The sequence below is a fragment of the Buteo buteo genome, chromosome 28 (genome assembly GCF_964188355.1).
Source record: "Buteo buteo chromosome 28, bButBut1.hap1.1, whole genome shotgun sequence".
NCBI lineage: Eukaryota > Metazoa > Chordata > Aves > Accipitriformes > Accipitridae > Buteo > Buteo buteo.
Window position 1 is genome coordinate 6822979 of NC_134198.1, and position 21792 is coordinate 6844770.

The following is a 21792-nucleotide window of genomic DNA, read 5'->3' on the forward strand; positions in this document are numbered from 1 at the left end:
TCTAAAGAAAAAACATGGCTTGAAATCCTCCAGGATAAATCTCTCTTTCATGAGGAATGATCCAAGTTCATTAAACTTCACACAGCGCATTCTTCACTGCAAAAACAACACAGAGAAAGAAGAGAGAAAAAAGAGAGTGCATGGGGCAGGGGGGAAGGGGAGACTGAGGTTTTTCTAATTCTGAACCAGGATGTAATTCCAAATATAAATTAAGTCAAAATAACACAGCAAAGTTTTCCTTATTCTGCCAGCAGAGGTAGTTTCTTTCTTCCTTTACTTCTTGTATCAGTATTGTGAAAGTGCTAAAACAGCAGCTGCTTTTCACAGGCTGGAAGTGAAATTAAGCAGGCTCACTTGGCAGCTTAACTACTGATTAGAAAAAAACCTGCTTCAGTTCATAAAAGATTTTGCTCTGCATATTAGTGAATCAGCCTCCATCCAAACTTCATGAAGACCTTTGCTGGCACATAGCTGATAAGCAATCACCACTTAATTTTATCTTTTTTTTTTGCCATAAAGCATTTTTTTGTTATGGTACTTATGAGCATATGAGACCACTAACTCATGCAATATTCACCTCAGTACTTAATACAAGCTAAAAACAAGCTGAAAGTATATTTTGATAGTATGGTATATTGTTAGAATAGAGATGTAGCCACAGCTGTCAGAAATATGTTAGCAGAAATATTTCTGTCAATTGAAATTCAAATAGTAAAAAGGTTATAGATATTGTTTTCATTCAGAAGGTATCTTTCCATATCTATATGCAAATCTATAATTATAAAAGCCTTTTTTTGTATATGCAATATTTACAACATATATCCGCTTTCATATAGAGACTCCAGTTTCCATTTATTATACTTTAAACCAAAATGTGTCTTATTTAGCAGGAAATCAATTCTCACCCTTAATTCTATCAGAGTGTGAGTTGTCTGCCTAGAAAGCAATACATCAACTGTAAATTTATGGTTCAATACAGATACCAGCCCACAGCTAAAAATTTGCAGTCTATATAAGCAAGCACATTAAACAGTCCTCCTGGGTAACGTATAACCAGAAGTAACTCTCATAATTCAGCACACACTATGGGAAGAGCTATTACGACCACGTCTGTTCACCTTTTTTGGTCCAATCCATTTGCAAAAGAAGCTGTGCATATTGTCAACGTAATGAATGAAATCACAAGACTCCTCATAAATTTTAAATGTCCTAAGGGGTTTCTTCACCTTCATGTGAAATCTGAGTACTGTATGCTTAAACTGGTGTGTGGTTTTGTTTTTTTTTTTAAATTAAATTACGCATTTTGATGAATGTGCCCTTTTATTGGCTACATCAGCATTCTGCAAAATGCCTGAAAGTGAATATATTCAGCAATATTATAGCTGTGTTTTCTTAGATTAGTCCTGTTTTACTGTAGAATCCCTTCAGACTGCACTGGTTTTCATTACAGTAGAAGCTCTTCCCATATATCTTCCATCATGCCTTAGAGATTCTATTATTTATCTTAGTATGAAGAACACTATAAAAAGAAAATGTTTTTTAAAATATACCATGAAATTCCTTAAGGAAGGGGTTTTTTGTATCATTCTAAGAAAATAATCTCTGAATTCTAGTAATAGAGAAAGAGCATCACTTCATTGTAAATACAGGATAAGAATACCGCATGTCTTCTGTTCTGTCAAATGTAGTAACACAGAATATATTTTATTCTTTGTAAAGCGAATGTTCCCTAGAATAATCCTTTTATAGAAGGAAGCTTTGCTGGGTTATTTTTATAACTGAACTAGAAAGCAACCAAGTGAGTACGTCAATGTTGGTCAGAGTTTGGTATATTTAGTAAAACAAAATCTTTGTTCCTATTGTGCAGCAGCCTTCAATATTGTCATGACGTTCTTTCATCAGTAAGAGGAAAATACTTGAGTGGCTGTGAATTTCTAAAGTTAAACCAGTAACTGTAAAAAAGGAATCCATTGTGCAATGAAAGTACAAAACCAGATTTACGTAAGTTTAAAGACTATCATTTTCTTCAATACACCTTGCTCCTCTCCCTGAACCATTGCTGTTTCCACTAATTTTAACACACAGCAGAAAGGTAGCACAGCAGGATTTTGTAAACAATAAAAGTATTAGATACATTATGAATCATTAGCATGAGAAATAAAAAAAAGAGCAGCACAGGTGTGGAGGTCTTTGAGGTTTTTTATGTCATTTGGGAAACATTATTTTTTGTAGGATTCATAATAAACTTTGAAGCTTGATAGCAGAATTTGAAACCATCATAAAAAAAACCTACATAAAACCAATACATCTGGCTACAGTCACATTTCTTACTATAACACAGCAGTGAAGTTTAATTTTGAAAGTACATGAATCTTTCTCCTGCTTTATTTTGTATGGATTTCACAATGAGAGTCTTCACAGATACAAGTTGGGAGTATAAAAAAATGGCAGAAGTTACTAAAAATCAAATAAATATAGCTCATTCTAAGAGCACCAGCACTAATCATGGATATGAAGAAAATTACCATGGCATTCATTTTCTTATTCCAGAACTACTTCTTCAAATACAACTTGATGACACTAAGATATAAATTTAATACTAGATACAAACCATCTAGCTTGGAGCTAATGATAACGGAAGACACAATGATAATGTTGCAACTCAATGTCTGGTCTATGGATACCTTCTTACAATACATAAAGTACAGAAACTGAAGATCATCTTTGAGTATTTCTCATTTTGCTACAATATCCCTGCAAAGGAAGGTGAAGTTTGAGTAAGAGATACACACTCTTCACAAAACTGGCAACTTATGTTTAAGAACAGTGAATCTGGAGAGATTCTTCACTTCCAACTGATACTCTGAAGACGATGCTCAGACTCCCATACATTCCAACCTGGATTCTACATAGCGAGCTACTGAGATATGCAACACTGGTACAATTTTCAGCTAAATCTGAAATCCAAATTTGAAACCTAATACTCAGATGCATGGATTTATTATATTCCCTGGATGAAGAACAAAAAATACCTGATAATATTTGCAGTTTGTTACCACAGGAAGTTGTAGAGAGAGGTAACATTTAGCAGTTAGTCAGCTGTCCCTGAATTTGTTTAGTTGTTTAGTTTATTCAGGGACTATATTCATGGAAAGAAGCTTATCCAATGGCTGACAATGCTGTGGAACTACAAAAGGAATGGACCACAGATAAGGAAACCACATAACACTTGCCACCTTCCTTTGCCAGTTTTGGAAATAGATGCTGGAGTAAATGTTTTCTTTGTCAGAGATTTCCAGTAAGTAGCTTCAGATTTCATTGGACTTAAAACATCCACATCCCAGTTTCTGACTGTCCATCTTATTTTGGCAATTGCTGTGCCAAAAACTTAATTTATAAATCTGTGGTTTAAAAGATGTCCCAGCTTCTTGCTACCAGAGCCCTCACCGAAGGACTTCATTTCAAGATTTATTGTGGCTTGCAGTAAGTTGGGACTAGGCCAGCTTTCACCTATTTGTTCCTAGTTGAAGGTACTGCTCCTTTTAAACCTTCCACACTTAACAAATATAAAAATTATTTTGTGTTTTAAAAGTGTTATGAATTTTGACTTTAATTTTATAATCTCATTCTAGTGCAGAATAAAATGAAACACAAACTTTTTTCTATATGGTGAATGCTATTTCTTGGTAATGTTTTTTCAAGTAAGATCTGTCAAGTACTTCTAAGATGCATACAACACAGTGTCCTTACAACCATTTACCATATTTAATGGAACACAAGCCCTTATGTAACACTGACGTCTCCATAAATTCGTATCAGTAATTTCATTAAGTTTTTTCAACTTTCTTGCATCATGTCGTGGTAGCCTGAGAAAGGAAAGGACCAGGAAGAAACCAGGAAAGAAGAAATGAAAAGGCATTATCTGCTCTGACAGATTCAAAGATAAGTGATTATCCTAATAACCTCACTCACTTCTGAAACTGTTCCATACACCATGTTAAATGTAGGTATCAATAAAGGAACTAAGGGTCGGAAGTTCGCATTATAGTCAATACTATCAATGGAGCCTGGATTTTGACGTCCCACTTCTAATGTGTCTGCTTGAGTAGAGCTGAATCTGTCTCTGTTATACTAATACACCCAGCGTTAATGCAGTATACCATCAGTATACTATCAGTCAAAGATGAAGTCCGGGATTGTACAGTGGCCAAAGCCCCTGTACAAAACACTGTATGCTGTTTCAAAGCGCAAGAGCCTAAACAATAAGTATTTAGTTAAATATATATATGTATTCAAATGAAAATATTTCTTTCAATACATCACTTGTGTGAGTACTTCAGCATTCTTTTTTAAACTCTCATCATAAAATACTGCTTGAAAATCCTCTTAGATCAATGTGGTGAGAATCTAATTAAATCAAGTTACTGAACTGTATCCATAAACAGTGGTTTTAATTCTGTCAACTTAGTATCACTAATGCCATCCATAAATTTTGTCATGTTTACAAAGAAACCATGAAAAAGTCACAGTTTCACTACATAATAAGTTATGCTCTCTTGTGTGACTTTAATGGGCTCTGTTAAGATAACAGCAGCCAGCCAATTTAAAATTTCAGGCTTCATTTTGTCAGCATCTGTGATCCAAGGGGTCATTCATTAAATGATGACCTTTTTTATTCTGTGTGGTTTAACGGAGAGGAAGGAAGGGAAAAAAGAAAATATTGGTGTAAATACAGGAAGAATAAGGAAGACCCTCAATATTATTTAATTACCTGCAAGTATAACTCATTAACAGATGCTTTATCACAACAGGATGAAAATTTGACTGTAACATTGAAGACCCTTGTTGGTCAGCTATTACCATCTCACAAAAGGCGTCTCCAAGATACGTACAGTGAAGAGTAAGAGATGTCACTCTGTAATTTAAGATGTAACGTGGAAAGTATTTTTTCTTTGCATAAGTAAATTGCATGTAAATAATCCTTAAAATTGTATGGTGAAAGAAATTCAAATAATTTCATTACTATTTGGTCACCTAGTTTAGGGACAGCAGTGGACAATTCATACAGAAATATGTTTTTAATCTAAACTAAAATCCATGGCATCTATTTAGCCCATCATTTAAAACAAAATGTCTAACAATAATTGATAAAAACTCATTTCTGGAAGCGCTCATTTTTCTCCATTGACTAGAGAAAAATTCTAGTGTGTAGGCTTGATTTATGATATCTAACTATTAAAACAATAGAGATAATTGGAGTAAGTTTAAAGCAGAAATCCCCCTTGAGGCAACAAAGAAATCTATGTGGAGTTTCTTGAACAATGATGCTCTTGTCCAAAATCAGCATCCTTAGGCATGACAAAATACAAATAAGAATAAAATAACAGCCTAGAGGCTTCATCCTTAAGGCTTCATTAGAGACTCTTCAAATGAAAAAAAAAAAAAAAAAAAAGTCAAAAGATGTTATGAAGAGAGGAAACACATTTGCTTGCTGGCCAAACTTTAACAGATGAACTAGTCTGTTGCAAGCACTGAAAAAGGAAAGTATTAATGTAACCTATTTGTTTAAGGAAGTCTGCAATGATAAAACAAAATAAAACCAAATCAGAAGTAAAATGAAGATATCACACCTCCTTCTCTAGAATCTTTGCTGAAGAGACTCCACCAAAAGGCAGTTAGGATCAACAAAACCAGAACAATCTCATGAAGTGTCGACCATATAACTTTTTTCTCCATGACAGGCCTGTTCTCGGCTTCCTTGTTTTCTCTCTGATGTTTCTGTACGTGTTTATTAGGATTGATTTAAAGTCACATGATTGACATCCTAAGATTTACACACTCAAATGGAGTGGGGGTTGAAAAGCAGTTCATTGTCCAGTAGCACACCATCTGTGGCTTGGGTAGGACGTCGGATACAGATGCAATCTAAGCACCAAAAACCATTAACTGGAGACAAACCTAAATATGTGGTTCTTTAGCATCCCTCTGTATAAATCTCATAATCACATTGGTTGCAGTGCTACAAATTCCCTTCAGCTTATTAGTATCCTCCTGAATATAACAATCCAAAGACAGCCAGAAAACAACTTTAGAAAGAGATCTCATTTGCCTGTAAACACACAAGTCAGAATGATTATTTTTTTTAAACCTAAATTGAAAAAACCCTCACATATATTTCCTATTCATTACTAAGACACTTAATAATCCCCATATCCTACTAGAAGCTTACCATTCTATGCAGAGGACCTTCAGCTGCTGCACACACAATCTGATGAACAAGGATTTTGTTTTCAAATACAACACTGCATCATTCTAGGATCTAAAAATTTTATATACCATATAGACCATAAACACATCTATAAATCAACACATTAAAAGAGTGTAAGTACCATTCTTTAATCTTTGGGGTTTTAATAAACTGTAAAATAAATACATTTAACATTTTCCTTTTTGCTATTTTTTTTAAGTCTTCTGATTTTCTGAACTGGTTTAAAATATATATTGGATTTGGACCCTAAGGAGAAAAAGCTGAGAGTAATCTTTTGGGCTGTAGGTTGGAAGAGCAAGACGGGGATTACACTCTCTCTTCTCACAGGCAATATGAACCTCATATGCTCTAAGGAATTATGACTACAGGGATTCCAAATCCTTTCACAGTCTGGATTCTCAGCAGCACCAACCATTGCTTTTGTTCCAAGTCACCCAGGGAAAGGAGAAAATGACTGACTTTCATAAAGAGCATACACATTTAAGAACTTTTGCAATGGGTGTGAGTGATATGCTGCAGTCATTCTGCGACTGCATGCCAACTGTTTCAACATATGACCTCTATGTGTCCATAATTAATATCTCCCATATTATGTAATCTGAAATTAGTCTACAAATATTAGATACACATAATAAGCATTATTAAATCATTATGCAAGCCTCTTATTTGCCAGAATGTATATCAAGATACTGTTTTTTGTAATGATAATCTCACCAATTCACATCTGTTAATAATTTTGCTATTACAGTTCACGAATTCCTAGTGTGGCTAATTGTCTTCCTAAGTTAAAGATCACTTTGATTATCAGCTATTCATACCAGTCTGTATTTGTTCACCTTTTGTACTTGGATCAAACTTTCATAGCAATCTCCCAAATCAGTTTATTCTTAGAAAACACATGGGAGACTTATCAGGAACATATGAATATAGAATTGTAAACCTGTTGTGTTCAAAGTGTTTGTTTTAAAAAAGGGTTCTTCATGAGATATAACATGAAAAATTGTCTGACTTATCTTCATGTAGATTAAGCTCGTGACAAAAGTAGTACTGACGTACTTTATTTGTTTACTTTGTCAACTGCAAGTATGAGACAAAGAGAAAAATAGTAGAATCTTTACTGAGCCCATTCCAGTAACAGTGATATTACTATTAACTTATCATAAAGCAGGAGTGTAACTGGTAGATTAGAGATACCAAAATGGATTATTTCTAGCCTGAAGTAATGCTTTGTGCTAATAATACTAAATGCTCTGTACATGTTGTCTGAATACCAGGGGCTGACACATGTTTGCTAGCCCTGCCGCTACCACCTAGACAACGTACTTGTTGCTGCAATGTAATACCTCACGAGCTTCAGCAAACAGTATACAGCTGCACACAGGAATTGAAACAAGCCACACAGTAGAGCTAAATGTAGTTGCTAGCAGAAATTTCTAGAATGGCCCAGGAGGCCTTTTACAAATCAGGACATGAAGAGTCCCTTCAAATTTAAATTTCCCTTGGCGGTTAACTGCTGCTGCATTAGCAAATCTTGTGAACTGAAAAACTCTGCTAAGTTGCCTTGCATATAGTTATACCACTGAAATCCTAACCTCAAGTGTTAGAGTCTTTGCAAGCTCTAAGTATTTTCAAATGTGTCAATTCATTCACATACAGACTAGAGAGATACATTGTATCATACCTGTTCACTAACCACAGCTAAGGGCTGATTAAAACATAGGTAAAACCAAACATACACAAAAAAAACCTGTTAAGTGTTATAAAGAAGAAAAGGGGAAACTATTTAGAATAAGACAGCTGGAAAAATGGTGGTGGATTTTAGAAACCTGGGAGACAACAGCTCCTAAGCTGCAGACCACAGTCCTGTAGTTTTAAGGTAACACAACACAAAATCAACTATTACATTCCATAAATACTTCCATAAATGTCAACCCACTTTATGCATTCACAAAGTCTGTAATGTCTTCAACATCAGAAATGGCCACAGGATTACAAATGAGAACTGACCAGAAGAATAAAATTAGAAGGTCAGCTACTCAAAACTCTCTCAGAGGTAACCACCGAGATAATGCCTCAAAAAGGACAGACCAAAAGGGAAGTAAAGAGGAGGAAATATTCTATGCAAACATGCTCAGCTGTTTCAATTATCAAAACTAAGAAGCATCTAGACAAAGTTTCAGATATTAAGATGCACTTCTTTTCTGCTAAATTTGGGTTCAGACATTCAAAGGCCCTTTGTTCTGCTAAATCAGGTTTAACTTAATGTTAGCTAACACATTTTCACAACTTCATAAATTTCTCCCAGTAAAGACTTATCCCAACATTGCACCTTCCCATCACTGTTGGTTTTAAAACACATGGAATGAGGTGCCCTCTCTCTCAATTAAGCGGTAGTACTGCAGTCCTGCTGATGCACAAAAAGCACTGTCTGACCACAGGAAAGCATAAGGTTTCATGCAGTAAGGGTGACAAGTGTTAAGTCAACTTATTTAAAAAAAAATCTAACTAACATTCAATATTACAGTCCGGATATCATGGGATAATGTAAAGGTCAAACATTGTCTTAGAAGGTCACAAGAGGCCCATGAAAGATTATTGTTCTTACAATTTCCTGTCTTTACAAGGTATTAAAAATATGTCACAATAAACATACATTAACTATACCAACAGCCCCCTTCAACTCTCAAAGGTGTGCATGCTGTTCCTATGAAGTAGTGGTTATATTCACCTAGAACAAACTATATTCTTTGTAAGTTTTACAAAGAAATCACAGCTTACAGTGAGGGAAATGTAGCTAACAACGTCAGCACTTCACGTTCCATGGAAGCTATTCCTACTTTAATCAGAAATCTGAAAACATCTCATCAGAAGCTGTTCGGAACAATGAAGCTAAGTCTCCAATTCTGTCTCCTGGATTCAGCTAAGCTATCATCAATTAAGGATACGGAATATAATTTGCAATCAAGTTTCCCCCTTTAATGTTAAAAAGATAAGCCTTTGAACTCAAGGGAAGTGCAAACTAATACATATTTGCCGTAGAAAAAATACTACTGTCAGCGTCCTACAGGACTGAGGAACACACCGTGCATGATCACGCATTTAAAAACCTTCCAACAGTACCTCTTTACTAAGGTCAAACTCAGCACCAGTTTAAAAATAGACTGTTCTGAGGGCGAAGGGGATCTTATGCAGACGCGAACATCACAGCAGGCCTTCTGGGTGTACAGGATGCTATTATCTTTTGCTTGCTGACAGTATACTTCCCTTTATATGGCAAGACCACACTTCTCATTACAGTTGCCCTAGTTCTTGAAACATCAAAGTTATTGTTCTAAGAATGCCACTAATTTGTCCCTTAAAGCAAACATATAAACCTACACATAACACAAGAAATATGCTCACTATGTATCTCTTTTTTGCCTTAAGATATATACTATTAATTACCAAAACCCTAAATGGCATTATGCTATGGATCATGGTTTTACATGAACTATAACTTTAAGTTTTTACTTCTACCTTTTTCCCTAGTCCAAATTTCTGTTTATATACTACTTCTTTACATTTCACAAAGGTAGCCATAAAAGAAAATACCTATACTACCAGGGAAAAACTGAGCTGCATGGCTAGAGACTAGCAGGCTAGATCGTTCTGCTCCTCATTGGCAGAGAACACAGGTCAAGTTCAAATCAATTTAAGTTCTATTTATGAAATAAATTAAAAAAAGACTCTTGTAGATTCTTCCTACATCAAGTCATTAAATTACAGCCATGACATTAAAATTTGTAGGTAACCCCTCTCTTTGCTTTCAGTTTTCTATCATATTAATTTTTTTGCCTTTAATTTAGGCATCTTTCATACTTTATTCCTGACACATTTCTCTCCTATTTACAGTCAAAATGTTGACCCTGTCCCTTATGAATGAATCTGGTCAGACTTAATTGAAAATTTAACAAGTGAGCAAACAATTACTTGTGTACTTTTCCAGGCTTCTCTCCTCACTTGGGAACTGCTCTCCACGTACATTTGCAAAGCAGTTCCCTCTACTATAGTATGTTAAACATGACCCAATGTTCAGCCATCTGCATGCAGACTGCCACCCACCCCACTGATTTCTCACCATATGCATCTGCCTGAATCTACTCATTGTTTCTCCTTTAGAGAATTTACAATCTAGTTATAAAATCCAAATTCAATCTTAACATTCTCTGTATGTTCAGCTATTAACACAACAGGCTCCCAATGCATGACTGGCTCTTTCAGAAGCTGCTATAAGACACATATCACAACCACATCTACAGAATAAGAGGGTTTTAGAAACTCCCCTTCCATGCTATAAAACAAAATAAAAACATCATAATGCATATTGTAAACACTAACTGGTAATGTTGACTTCTAACTTTGAAAAGGTATAGCTATTATGTCTCATATCTTAAAAGTTTCATTGCTGAAATTCCACCTGATGCAGACAAACAGTATAATTCAGGTTGGAAGGGACCTCTGGAAGTCACATACTTCAATTGCTGGCCAAAACAGATGCAACTGCAAAGGCAGATCAGGGTGCTCGGGCTTTTGCCAGTCAAGTTTTAAATAGCTCCAAGGATGGAGGTTTCATTGTCTCTATGTCTAATGACTTAGCCATTCTAATTCTGCTTTTGTCTTTTTCCCTTGTACCTGGTCAGAATGCCCCTTGCTGCAATTGTGACCATTGTCTCTCATCCCTTTGCTGTGCACCTCTGAGAAGAATTTGACCTCATTTCTCTGTAGCTAATCAACAGATAGACAGTTGACAACAGCAGTGAGGTCCCCTCTCAGATGAACAAATATATATGCATGCATTTAAAGCTAAATTTTGTTCAACTGCACTTTCCAGGAGCAGCTGATTACACATAAAAAACTAATGTTACATTCATGAATACAGCCTAATATAATTTCCCTAGAAAATACAGTGATGATGAGGTTAATTATCATTTTAAACCTGATAATTTGCCATTCCCTTGTTTTTGCCTTTGCTAACAGGCTGAAAAAACAGAAAACAAGGCCAAGACTGCTTATTACATGCAAAAATATTCATGTCCGCAATATACTCAGCACAGGTCAAGACCCATGGTTTTTCTTCCAACTTCATCAATTAGATTGGAAATAAATATTTTTGATGTGTAAGCAGAATTCACTTTGTCAGCATATGTATAGTTCATTGAAAGATTCCTAGAAGTAACATTCTGTAGTTAATATTTATGGTTGCTCATAATACAACTGACTAAACTGGCTTAGGGGAAGTTATTACTAAAAGATATGAAGTCAGCTGTGGCAGTATTTAAACTATAATTTGTCCAAGAACACGCTGTATGAAATATCTCATATAATAAAATATCACTTCAGTATTTCCCACATTGTACACAAAAATAAAAGCAGCCTAACTGCACAAAAGGCTGAAATGTCTTTAGATATCTTTTTGTAAAAACTATAGAACCAAATTTCATTTCTTTAATAGCTTATGTCCAGGACTTAAAAAAAAAAAAATTATCAAGCTTTATCACTTAAAAAAAAATTACTGCATACTAGGTTTCAAGCATTGCTGACTCACATTACAATATCCTATGTACATTTCTCTGTTAAAGCTTTCATACTATTGCAGGTAACAGAACTTAGCATTGGAACATGCAAGCCTTGATGTTAAAGAAGGGTAAGCTGATCTCCAGAGCTGTTCTACAAAAGAGATTTTCATTACTATACTCTTTCTAAGTATAGAAAAACTTCTTCACATTAGAAGTTGATACAGCATCTTTAGACCCAAAATGTGTACCATTCACGATTCAAGTAAAGCAATATGAAAGGTAAGATCTTAATCTAGTGAGAAGTTTATCTTAAACTGAATCTAGTATTTCATCAATTCAGCACTCAGCATTTCATCAGTTCAGTGGAACCTAAGTTTAAGTCTTTGATATGTTATCTTCTTCAGGAATCATAGGTGGTGCATGGGCTTCCTCAAGTTCTTTACCTTCAAGGGAAGGAAATTACTTTCAACTATCAGTTCGCCTTCAGTTTAACAATCCTTTAAAGCTTCAAGCTATCTGTTCAGCAGATTAAGTACACATTCAAAAATTATGGTCCATCTATACTTATCATAATCAAAAATACACTTGATATTTTCATTGAAGGATAACCATATGAATACCTGTGACTTTTTTCATCCTATACCATCACCAATGTTCAGTGTGAATTTACTTAAGGAGGTGTCTAATCTGAATACCCTATAGAGAATGACCATTGGATTCCCCATTAGTTGCTGAAACAACCATATTTTCTGCCAGTTCCAGCAATGAGATTGTGTAGACTGTTTCACTGTCTTGTAAAACCTTTCCTAGCTCTAGGTACCTACAAGCAATGCGAGTCATAAATAACCAGTATTTTCTTCTCAGCAGTTGGAAATTTACTGGGAAAAAATATATAACAAATATTTCCCCATCAGACTTGTCAGATTTTCTTACCATTAAACAAAAAAAAGTTTAGGAAAACTGTACCGTTACCCTTCTGTACATACATCACAGCATGCATTTATATCACCAGATTCTGCTTAAAGCAAAGCAAGTTCCTAGCATTTAAATTATAAATATTTCGAAAGGTGAAAGTGACATTTTTCTAAACCAAGGCAGGTTTCAAGCACCTTTCGTTCAACGTGACCTTCGCAGGGCAGTCAGCCATCACACTGCAAGGCAGAGCGCTGCAGGAGCAGAGACAGCTTTCCAGCCAATCAAGTCATGGCTGTGATTTCTGCAACATTTCAAGCAGCTCTCCATTTAGACCCAGGTTCTCCAACATACTATGACTGCCCATCATCAAGAATACTAGAAAAACCTATTCTATGCCATTCCCTTTTCTATTGAATAGAGGCAGGTAAAACTTATTTCATTTGTTAGAATAGGTTTTTTCCCCCCCTTCTCTTCTTCACATGTCTGATCACTAAAAAGTGAACTAAAAATAACTGAATTGAGTGAATAAATAAATTAATTTTGGTTTGAGATTGAAAATTACTGTTAACAGTCCTCCTTCAGCAGAACATAGGTCCTCCTCATGCATTAATTTGCTGCTAACACCTTATCTGATCATCTTACAACAGAACCACTTTTTCCTCCCATCTTGCCTTCCAAAGAATCAGACATATATATATATATATGAAACTTAAAATGTAACTTGTTTTTATTATTCATATCCTAACCTGGCCGAGTTGCAACATAACCATAACTCACAGTTATTCCGGTGTAAATATAGATGGGCCAAGAAACAAAATACTTAAAACAAGAAGTACAGATCTGTAGATGATCCTGTATGGAACAGCTTTAATCTTGATGCTATTGAATTGGTACCGAGGTTGGCAAGGTCGTAACTTCCCTCCACTTTCACTAGAATACGTCTTAGAGAAATTTTATGCTACTTATCTCAGCAGTAAATTCAACCAAATATCACAGACTGTGCATCTGATTTTAATTATTTTTGTCAAGTCTCTCAATGCTGCATTTTAAATGAAAAGCAAAGACTATATGCAGCAAAAAAAAAACCAAAACCAAAACTGACAGCAAAAGACACAATAATAGTGATTTATAGTTTTTCCAAGTCACACTCTTCAGCCACTGTAAGAGCAATACCTCAGAGAAGAGCTGATGGAACTATCTTATTAATAGTATTAAGATTACACTATTTTCTAACTAATAGGAATTCACATTTTAAACAGAATTTCTGACAACCATACTGAAGTCCATAAATTTATTCAAGGGATGCTAACTAGAATAAAAAAACTGATTCAGATAATGGTCTCCTTTTATTAAATATCAACATTTGCTTTTAGAGCCAAAATTGCTGATCTCATAGCAAGGTTCTAGATCCACTTATATCCTATCAAGTACCTGGTGTAGATTTAATAATTTTATCTGATTTATATTGCTGTCACAGAATGACAATTTCTTCTTTTTTAATTACCCATTGGCCACATTCTTGTTTATGTTAACATATGTAAGCTTAATGTTTGCTTTTGTCCGATCAGCTTAACTCGGTAATCAATGAAATGGTTTTTATTAAACTTGCAATGTAGATTCTAATAGATACTCTAATAAATATTCAACAAGCAACAATTTGTTTCTTAATTCAATAGCGAGGTACTTAATGCAATAGCAAGGCTGATAAAAATCAAAATCAATCAGAACACGAAGTTCTCACTGGTACCACTTACAACAATACAGTTGTCTTCCCAATCAACTAACACCTCTTTTACAAATGGCCCAGGCCATCTAACTGACTTCCACATCATCAACCGTCATTAACTTTTTAAAAAAGAAAATATATTTATTTTTAATTCTCCGAATTGCAATCTGATCACTAAAGAATCTCTAAGCCATAACATCCACGTATGTTACTTTTTGGTCTAAGGATTCTAGCCAAACTGTCTCTAGCAATGGTTCTTGCAATCAAAACTTGTAAACTTCCTACTCATATGCATAGGCTTTAATTTAAATAACCATAAATTTAATTACAACTTCCTTCCTTCACAACTCCTCAGTTTCCACAGTATTACAATAATTGCCTACTTAAACCTATCCTGAGCACTTCATAATAAAACCAGGGATCAGGTACAGTATCTGAAAACTTTCTTTAGAAAATGGATTTTACTTGCTTTATGAATAGAAGATGCAAGTCTTTCTTTCACCAACAGTATTAACACACATATATAGTATGATATCTACTCTAAGAATAGATTGTAATACAGACAATAAAAGTAGAACTACATATTTGATTTTTATAAGGAAAAGACATGGGGGGGGGGGGGTGTCCCAGCTGAAAGAACAGAATAGGAGAAGATTTTCTGAGGTCACTGAGGCACAGAGAGTAAAGTGATTATTTAGCTTCTATGTCAGCACAACCTCCTTTGCAATGTCCTACCTGCCAAAAGACAGATGACTTGGTACAGGGACCCAAGTACAAACAAAAATAGAATAGAAATTGGAAGACTTAAGAAGGTCAACCAGAGGTATTCATAAAAGGTTGTTCAGTATTTTAGTCAGAAAGAAGCTTCCTTAAAAATACAAGAACCATTAAATATCCATTCATGTTACATCTATCAGAATTTAGTAGAAAGTCTATTCATAATTACAACTACTGATTCAAATTCAAGGCAGCTCCTTCAGTAAGTACCTTCTTACTGATTTTTATTTTACTAGGCTAGTCTTATTAATGAAATTCCAATTAGTGATGTTTTATGAATAGTATGTGTTCACTTTGTACCATTTGAGAACTCTTTTGTTTCCATCAACTGAACAGGACCATATTCCTCCAAAATTTCGATTATTCAGATTTGTGTGAATAGGCTGAAACTTGTTGAACCATCACATAAAATCATCACGGCAACTATCTTTTCCAATCCTCATTTCTGAACAAATGTCAGCAAGGGACACAGCCGCAGAGACAATCTGACATGCAGTACTTTGATTCTTCCTCCTGAATGCTGATTTGCACTGAATTCTTCAGAACTCAAACACACATAACCTTACACAAAAATCCTTAGCAGTTACCAAAAGTAAGGGAGTTTGCCGAAAGGTCTGAACACAATCTTACAGTCAGAGGAAGCAGTGACAGAAGCCAAGGAATTTTCTAGGTAAAAAGTTGGTTTTGTACTTAAAGCAGTTATGCTTCTATATAAGAACGCACAAGAAGCTAATAAAATATACATTTATTTCCTTATTATTATAGCTGACCTTTAAAAGCATGTTTTTAAATATACTGCCCATTTTCATTTAGCTATTATACTTCAAAACTTTAGACGCATGTTACCATTCAGAATGTACAGAACAAACAGCATTGGTTCTCAATCTTTTTCCAGATTAAATTAGCATAGCTATTTTTATTTAACACATAAGCACACATTCTAAATTAGAAATGGAGGGACACCTGACAACCTACCCAGCAAGTAGGTTCCCACTCTCAGTCACACCTTGGAGAAGGTGTTCTCTCTATTACAGAAGTAACGCAACCTCCAAAGGTTAAAATTAGTATCTGTGAATATTTACAGCCTTGAAACTTCATCATTCAAAAATCTAACAACCGAATTTATAGTGCAGTCATTGTTAACTCCTTTGCTAAAAACCTATTAACCAAGTAAAGAACAAGACAACGTCCAAACCTTTATTTATTTAAAAAAAAAATTTAAAATGTCTGAAATAATACTGTTGCATCTTCATTTCAAAAGCTTCCTTAAATTTTGTCATATTGATAAAATACCCATTTTACATACACATGCTAATTTTGCTATCTTCTACATATTGCAACAACTTTTTTTGACATTAAGACAGGAATTTTGGAATAAAAAGAGGGCACGATTTTACAATCAGGATATAAGGTTTTCAGCAGAGATGAGCAAAATGAACTCCAGACCTATAAATCCCTCTTTGGCAACATCTTTTTATAACAATGCCTGCATTTGTACACAGTAGAAATCAAATTACATATAGGTAAGTTGGCAAAAATGTCCATTAATACGCAATAGAAGAGCACTATCCCCATTAGTACCAGGAAGTGCAGCTGCAGAATATATTCCCAAGGACCTGCACGAATTGCACAGCCCCCACTGTGATGCATACTGCTACAGCTACAATGCTGTTGGCACTCAAACTTTACAGAGTAAAACCAGCTGGGAGAAGCCTACTCATCTTATAACTCATTCTGCAGTATCTGATAAAGTACTACATAACTGTTGGGATCTACCTCAGCAGAGCTCTTACAAAACAAAATGCCTGTTCCACCACAAAAGTTATTGCAAGATCAAGGCCCACCAGGCAAAAATATGCATTATTTATCTTTTAAAGATGACTTCATGTGCCACATGACTACTTTCTCTCTTTGAAGACAAATAAACGCATTTCCAAAACAAAGAAAATAACACACTTCTTCTTGCACCTGTTTAAGACATGCAAAGGTAGTATTCTGGAATATGTAATAATGGAAATTATTTAATTTATTGAAAAATATTCCTGTTTTGATTTTTAGCTTATTAAGTCCCAGTAATATAGCAGTATCTAAATTAAGCACTCAAGCAAGTGATCAAATTAAGCATAATAATTTCCCTTAGTTCTGAGACAACTTAAAATTGTGAGTTCAAAAGTCAGAACATGTAACATTGAGCTCTCTTAATTCTGGTATCAGGAAGGATGAGTTCAAGCTGAAAGGAAAAACGTTAACTTAAAACATCTTCTAAAAAGCCGAGGTAAGATTTAACTATTTGTAAAACACTGAACAGCAAGTAAACAAATCATTCTTTGCTACCAACTATTCTCTCCATTGGTTTTATCTGACTCTAATCTTAGACTTTTAAGGACTAATGCCATTCTAAATATTATGTCTAAACCCACGTATATGCATATGCATGCACATGCACTGGTTAATTTCACAGCTGTGGTTGTGATGCATAGTTACTTCTACATCAGATGCAGAGACAGGGATGACAGAGACACATGACACAGGTTTCCATAAACATGCAGTCGTCATACCTTAAGTAGGCATAAACACCACCAAGTGCTTGGGGACAGGGTGCTCATTTGTAACCAAAGTCAGCAAATAACAAAAATATATATATGTTCATCAAGAACTAGATTGGACAAGAGAGGAAAAACTTTTGAATCTGCAAGCAGTATCACAAGCATAATCACAGGCTGATTGATCCTCCCTTGGGGTGTCCAGGGCCACCAAGACTAACGCATCTCTTTGCTCTAAGGTTTGGCTGTTGGCCATCTACTTACACTGGACTTTTTGCCAGTTGGGATCTCAACGATCCCTTTTAAGACTTGTGATAGAAACAGCACCCATGCAGAATGACACAGTATTTCTGATGGTATGAAGAAAGAAAAGAGCTTGGATGGCCCTGGTCAAGCAATATTTGACCTCAGCTCTTGTTCTGCAAAAGACCACCCTCCCACAACCTCATAGCTATTTTCTACTATGACTTGGCAAAGAGGAGACAGTGGATAAATGTTAAGCAGCCAAGCAGGATATGAAAGCAGGTTTACATATCCATCTGCCTATCTCAGTCACACCAACACTTTCTCATCTGAATTTCTGACAGGAACAGAAAAAGCAGCAGCTGATGGAAGACTGGCCTTCCCTGTTCATGCCTTGCCTAAATCAGCCAAATCCTCTGAGGACCACTGAGTAAAATTCATGTGTATACATGGGATATCTATTCACTAGTGAGTTACAGAAATCATAGGTAAACGATCAAAATGAAAAGGATAAAAATATTAAGCTGTTTACACAATAAAAGCCTCATGTATCAAAAGTTAAGTCTCAAACAACTCACATGGGTACAAAATCACATCCAGATACTATATCCTGCAAGGCTTTACAACACAATTAAAAACTTCACATTACAATAAGCTAGTAGGCCAAAGCTGCTTCTAACAAACCTGTATCATGAAGTACTTAACTTAAAAGTTGTTACTGATATATAAAATATCCTTCAATACTTTCAGATCAACACTACTCAATAGATTATTTTTACATTAACTTCCTTTGTATTGGTCTTAACATGCTTTTTGAATTCTCCAGTCTGATTATTCAGTGTACTTTTCCAAAGATTAAGAAAAACCTCAGTACAGTGCATAAATACAATGTGACTTCTTCCATGTGGGTGTATATGATCTCCACCAATAATAAGCAAAATTTCCAAAATATACAAAAGCCCCACAGCATCTAAAATATTAGTTATCATGCCCAAACATACAGCAAAGTGAAAGCAATCAATGCAAATGGCTCAGATGGTAGCACAAACCTTCAAGAAGTATAATAAGAATGAAACTATTCATTCTGTGTTCTGATCAGACAACATGCTCATCTTCTGTTCAGTCTATTAATTACTAATCAGTTACATTCACTGTTTTAAACAATCACCAGAGCATGACTTGGGCAGAGGGATGCACACACAGACAGAATCAAATTTTACAAGCAGTCATTAAGTGACCTGAAATTGGAGTCCTTTTGCAATATTAGGTGTTGCAAACATGAATAAATGCATAATTGCAGCTAGACCATTTACAGAAAATCTTACATGCCAGACAATAAGACAGACCATAAAGTAAATTTTAAGTTTCTAACCAAAGATGACTACATGAGAGAGTCTGCTTTAAGAGCTGGTAGTGAAAACTGTCATACAAATTACCACTACAGTAAGAGGTAGGCAAAAAAATGGGACAATCAGAAGAGATATATGACAAAAAGGAAGCCAGATAATATAGTTTCCAAAGACAATTCTGTTATAATCTACATATTGTGCATTTCACTCACAAAACTAAAACTTTAAGCTTAAACTATCCAAGCATGGAGCATGAGTATGTATTGCATCATTGTGTCAGTTATGCACACTTTGACATTCCATTTCTATATTACATTAAGGATGAAATGGAGTTTCTGTCCTCTGTTAGTCTTGAATTTTTTCAACAGCGAAACACTGCCACCTTTAGGCTTGATACATAGACCTCCCCATTACAAATTTAAAAATTATTTTTTTCTTTTTGCTACATTTGTCCTTTATGGAGATGGTTAAATTCCTGTGATCTTATTTAGAATTTTATTCAGTAGTCAGATTTCTCCAGAGGAAAAAAAAAAAGTGTTAATCGGTAAAGAAACACTACTTTTCTCACAAATATGAGTGCATACCCAAACAACTTAAAAAGTATACTCCATTAAGCCACATAATGTTTTATCTATTTTCTCTCATCTCACAGCTCTTTTTTCTTAGCAGTTTCAGTACGCATATATACTGTATCACATAATATCTTACGCTGCATTCCTTTCAAGCAAAAACTTGGTAATGCATTCTTTGAACATCCGAGTTTTGAAACCTGATTACAGGAATAACAATAATGCATTATTAAAAACTTTATGTTCCTTGTTCATATACATACTTACAGTATTCTAGATTAAATATTAAATACTGATGGCTCAACATTTATATAAGCATGTATTGAAATGTATGCAAAATTACTTACACCAATGACACAATGTCCCCACGTTGTACATCATAATTTCGAATGCTCCAATGGTTTAAGAGCACTACATCAGATGCTTGTCTTCCCCCAGGATTCAAAGAAGGCTGAGAGAAGGGGAAAAAACAAACAGCTTTAGATCTACTTTTCCTCTATGAATCTTCTACCTAACTCTCATTCCATCAACAGGTGCAATCCATTAAAATCAGTAAAAACAGACCCATTTACTGTAAGAGGACCAAGAATCTTATATTCTGAGAAATACGTTTCTTTAAATGCCACGTTAAGTGTCATTAATTTACGACAAAGTGTTGTTCACATCTTTCAATGCACTACTCCATGCAAATTAAATTACACAGGATACATACTTATGAGAAGCCTGATGAAAATTAGTGGTTGCCTTTACTGCGTATCATTTAACATTAAAAACAAAGGAGAACCAAGAACGCTGATTCCCAGAAAATGCAAACTTTCTGCAGGCATCTTACTTCTTATACAAGCATAATGCAGTAAAAATGAAGTACATACTCGTAACAAACTAGTCTCAGCACCCGTTGCAAAGGGAAGAAACAAACTCTGCACCCACAGCGTATACTGACACTGCCAGTAAACATGGGCCTTCCATAACAGGATACAAAGAGCATGAACTCTCGCAGAACCATACAGTGAAATGAAACCGTTCACTAAACTCAACATTAAAATAACCAAGTAATTAATTAGTACAGAGTATTAGGAAGTACATAGAACTGTCCATAATTATTTTGTGTGACGTGGTACAAAACCAGGGTACCTGGTCAATGCTGGCTCCCAGTTAACCCATCAGAAACAGCAGAGGAAGGAAGTAGCCCATCACAGTACGGTCTTCATTGATTTTTGCAGGGGTTATTTCAATACAAATACTCCTTTTACCAGACAGAAAGTATTTAAGACTAATCCAGTCTAAAGTCTTTTGATAGCTCATTTCTCAATCAGCTTTTTCAGACTCTTCAAATACAATTACGGTATCTCCAAGTTGGCCAGCAGATGACCTCTAATTTAGACTCTAGAGTTACGTGACGTATGTAATAAAGCAGAATGTTGAAACTAGGCAGCCCCTCATTTACCAGTATGATAGCTGCAATATTTGCTAAAATTTGATTTATTTATTTTTTTTTTTAGTACAGGTTTTCAGTGTTCACTTTACAATATAACTTGGCCCTACACATGTACCACGAGACTTTCACTGCTGAGATTCCCCTCCCCAGACTGACTGTACCTTTGATGAGCAAACCAATCAGGGTATAGGACTTAAATTGTCTGTTCTCAGCACAGGTAATTACACAGTGTTAAATTCCATTCTATTTTCATTCAGTAAAACTATGCTCCCAAACCAGGATGGATACTTAGTGTTTATTTTTAACTTCAAAAGCAATTTAAAAGTGATTTCTCTTTACTACAATTTCCTCATTCATCTCTTCTTTGCTAACCAGATCAGTTGATAAACACCTACTTCAAACGGGACTT

General features: G+C 35.1%; 1 protein-coding gene across 7 annotated transcripts in view; it reads right to left on the minus strand.

Moving 5' to 3' along the window:
• Positions 1–21792, minus strand: part of IMMP2L (inner mitochondrial membrane peptidase subunit 2) — a 466489-nt gene that overhangs the window by 428573 nt on the left and 16124 nt on the right. For all 7 annotated transcript variants that reach the window (XR_012654631.1, XM_075059111.1, XM_075059110.1 and 4 more), the window contains exon 3: positions 20293–20396. Coding sequence is in view for 6 of the 7 variants with exons in the window: in XM_075059111.1 (XP_074915212.1) it covers positions 20293–20396 (104 nt within the window). In the remaining variant the exon portion in view is untranslated. The remainder of the gene's footprint in view (positions 1–20292; positions 20397–21792) is intronic.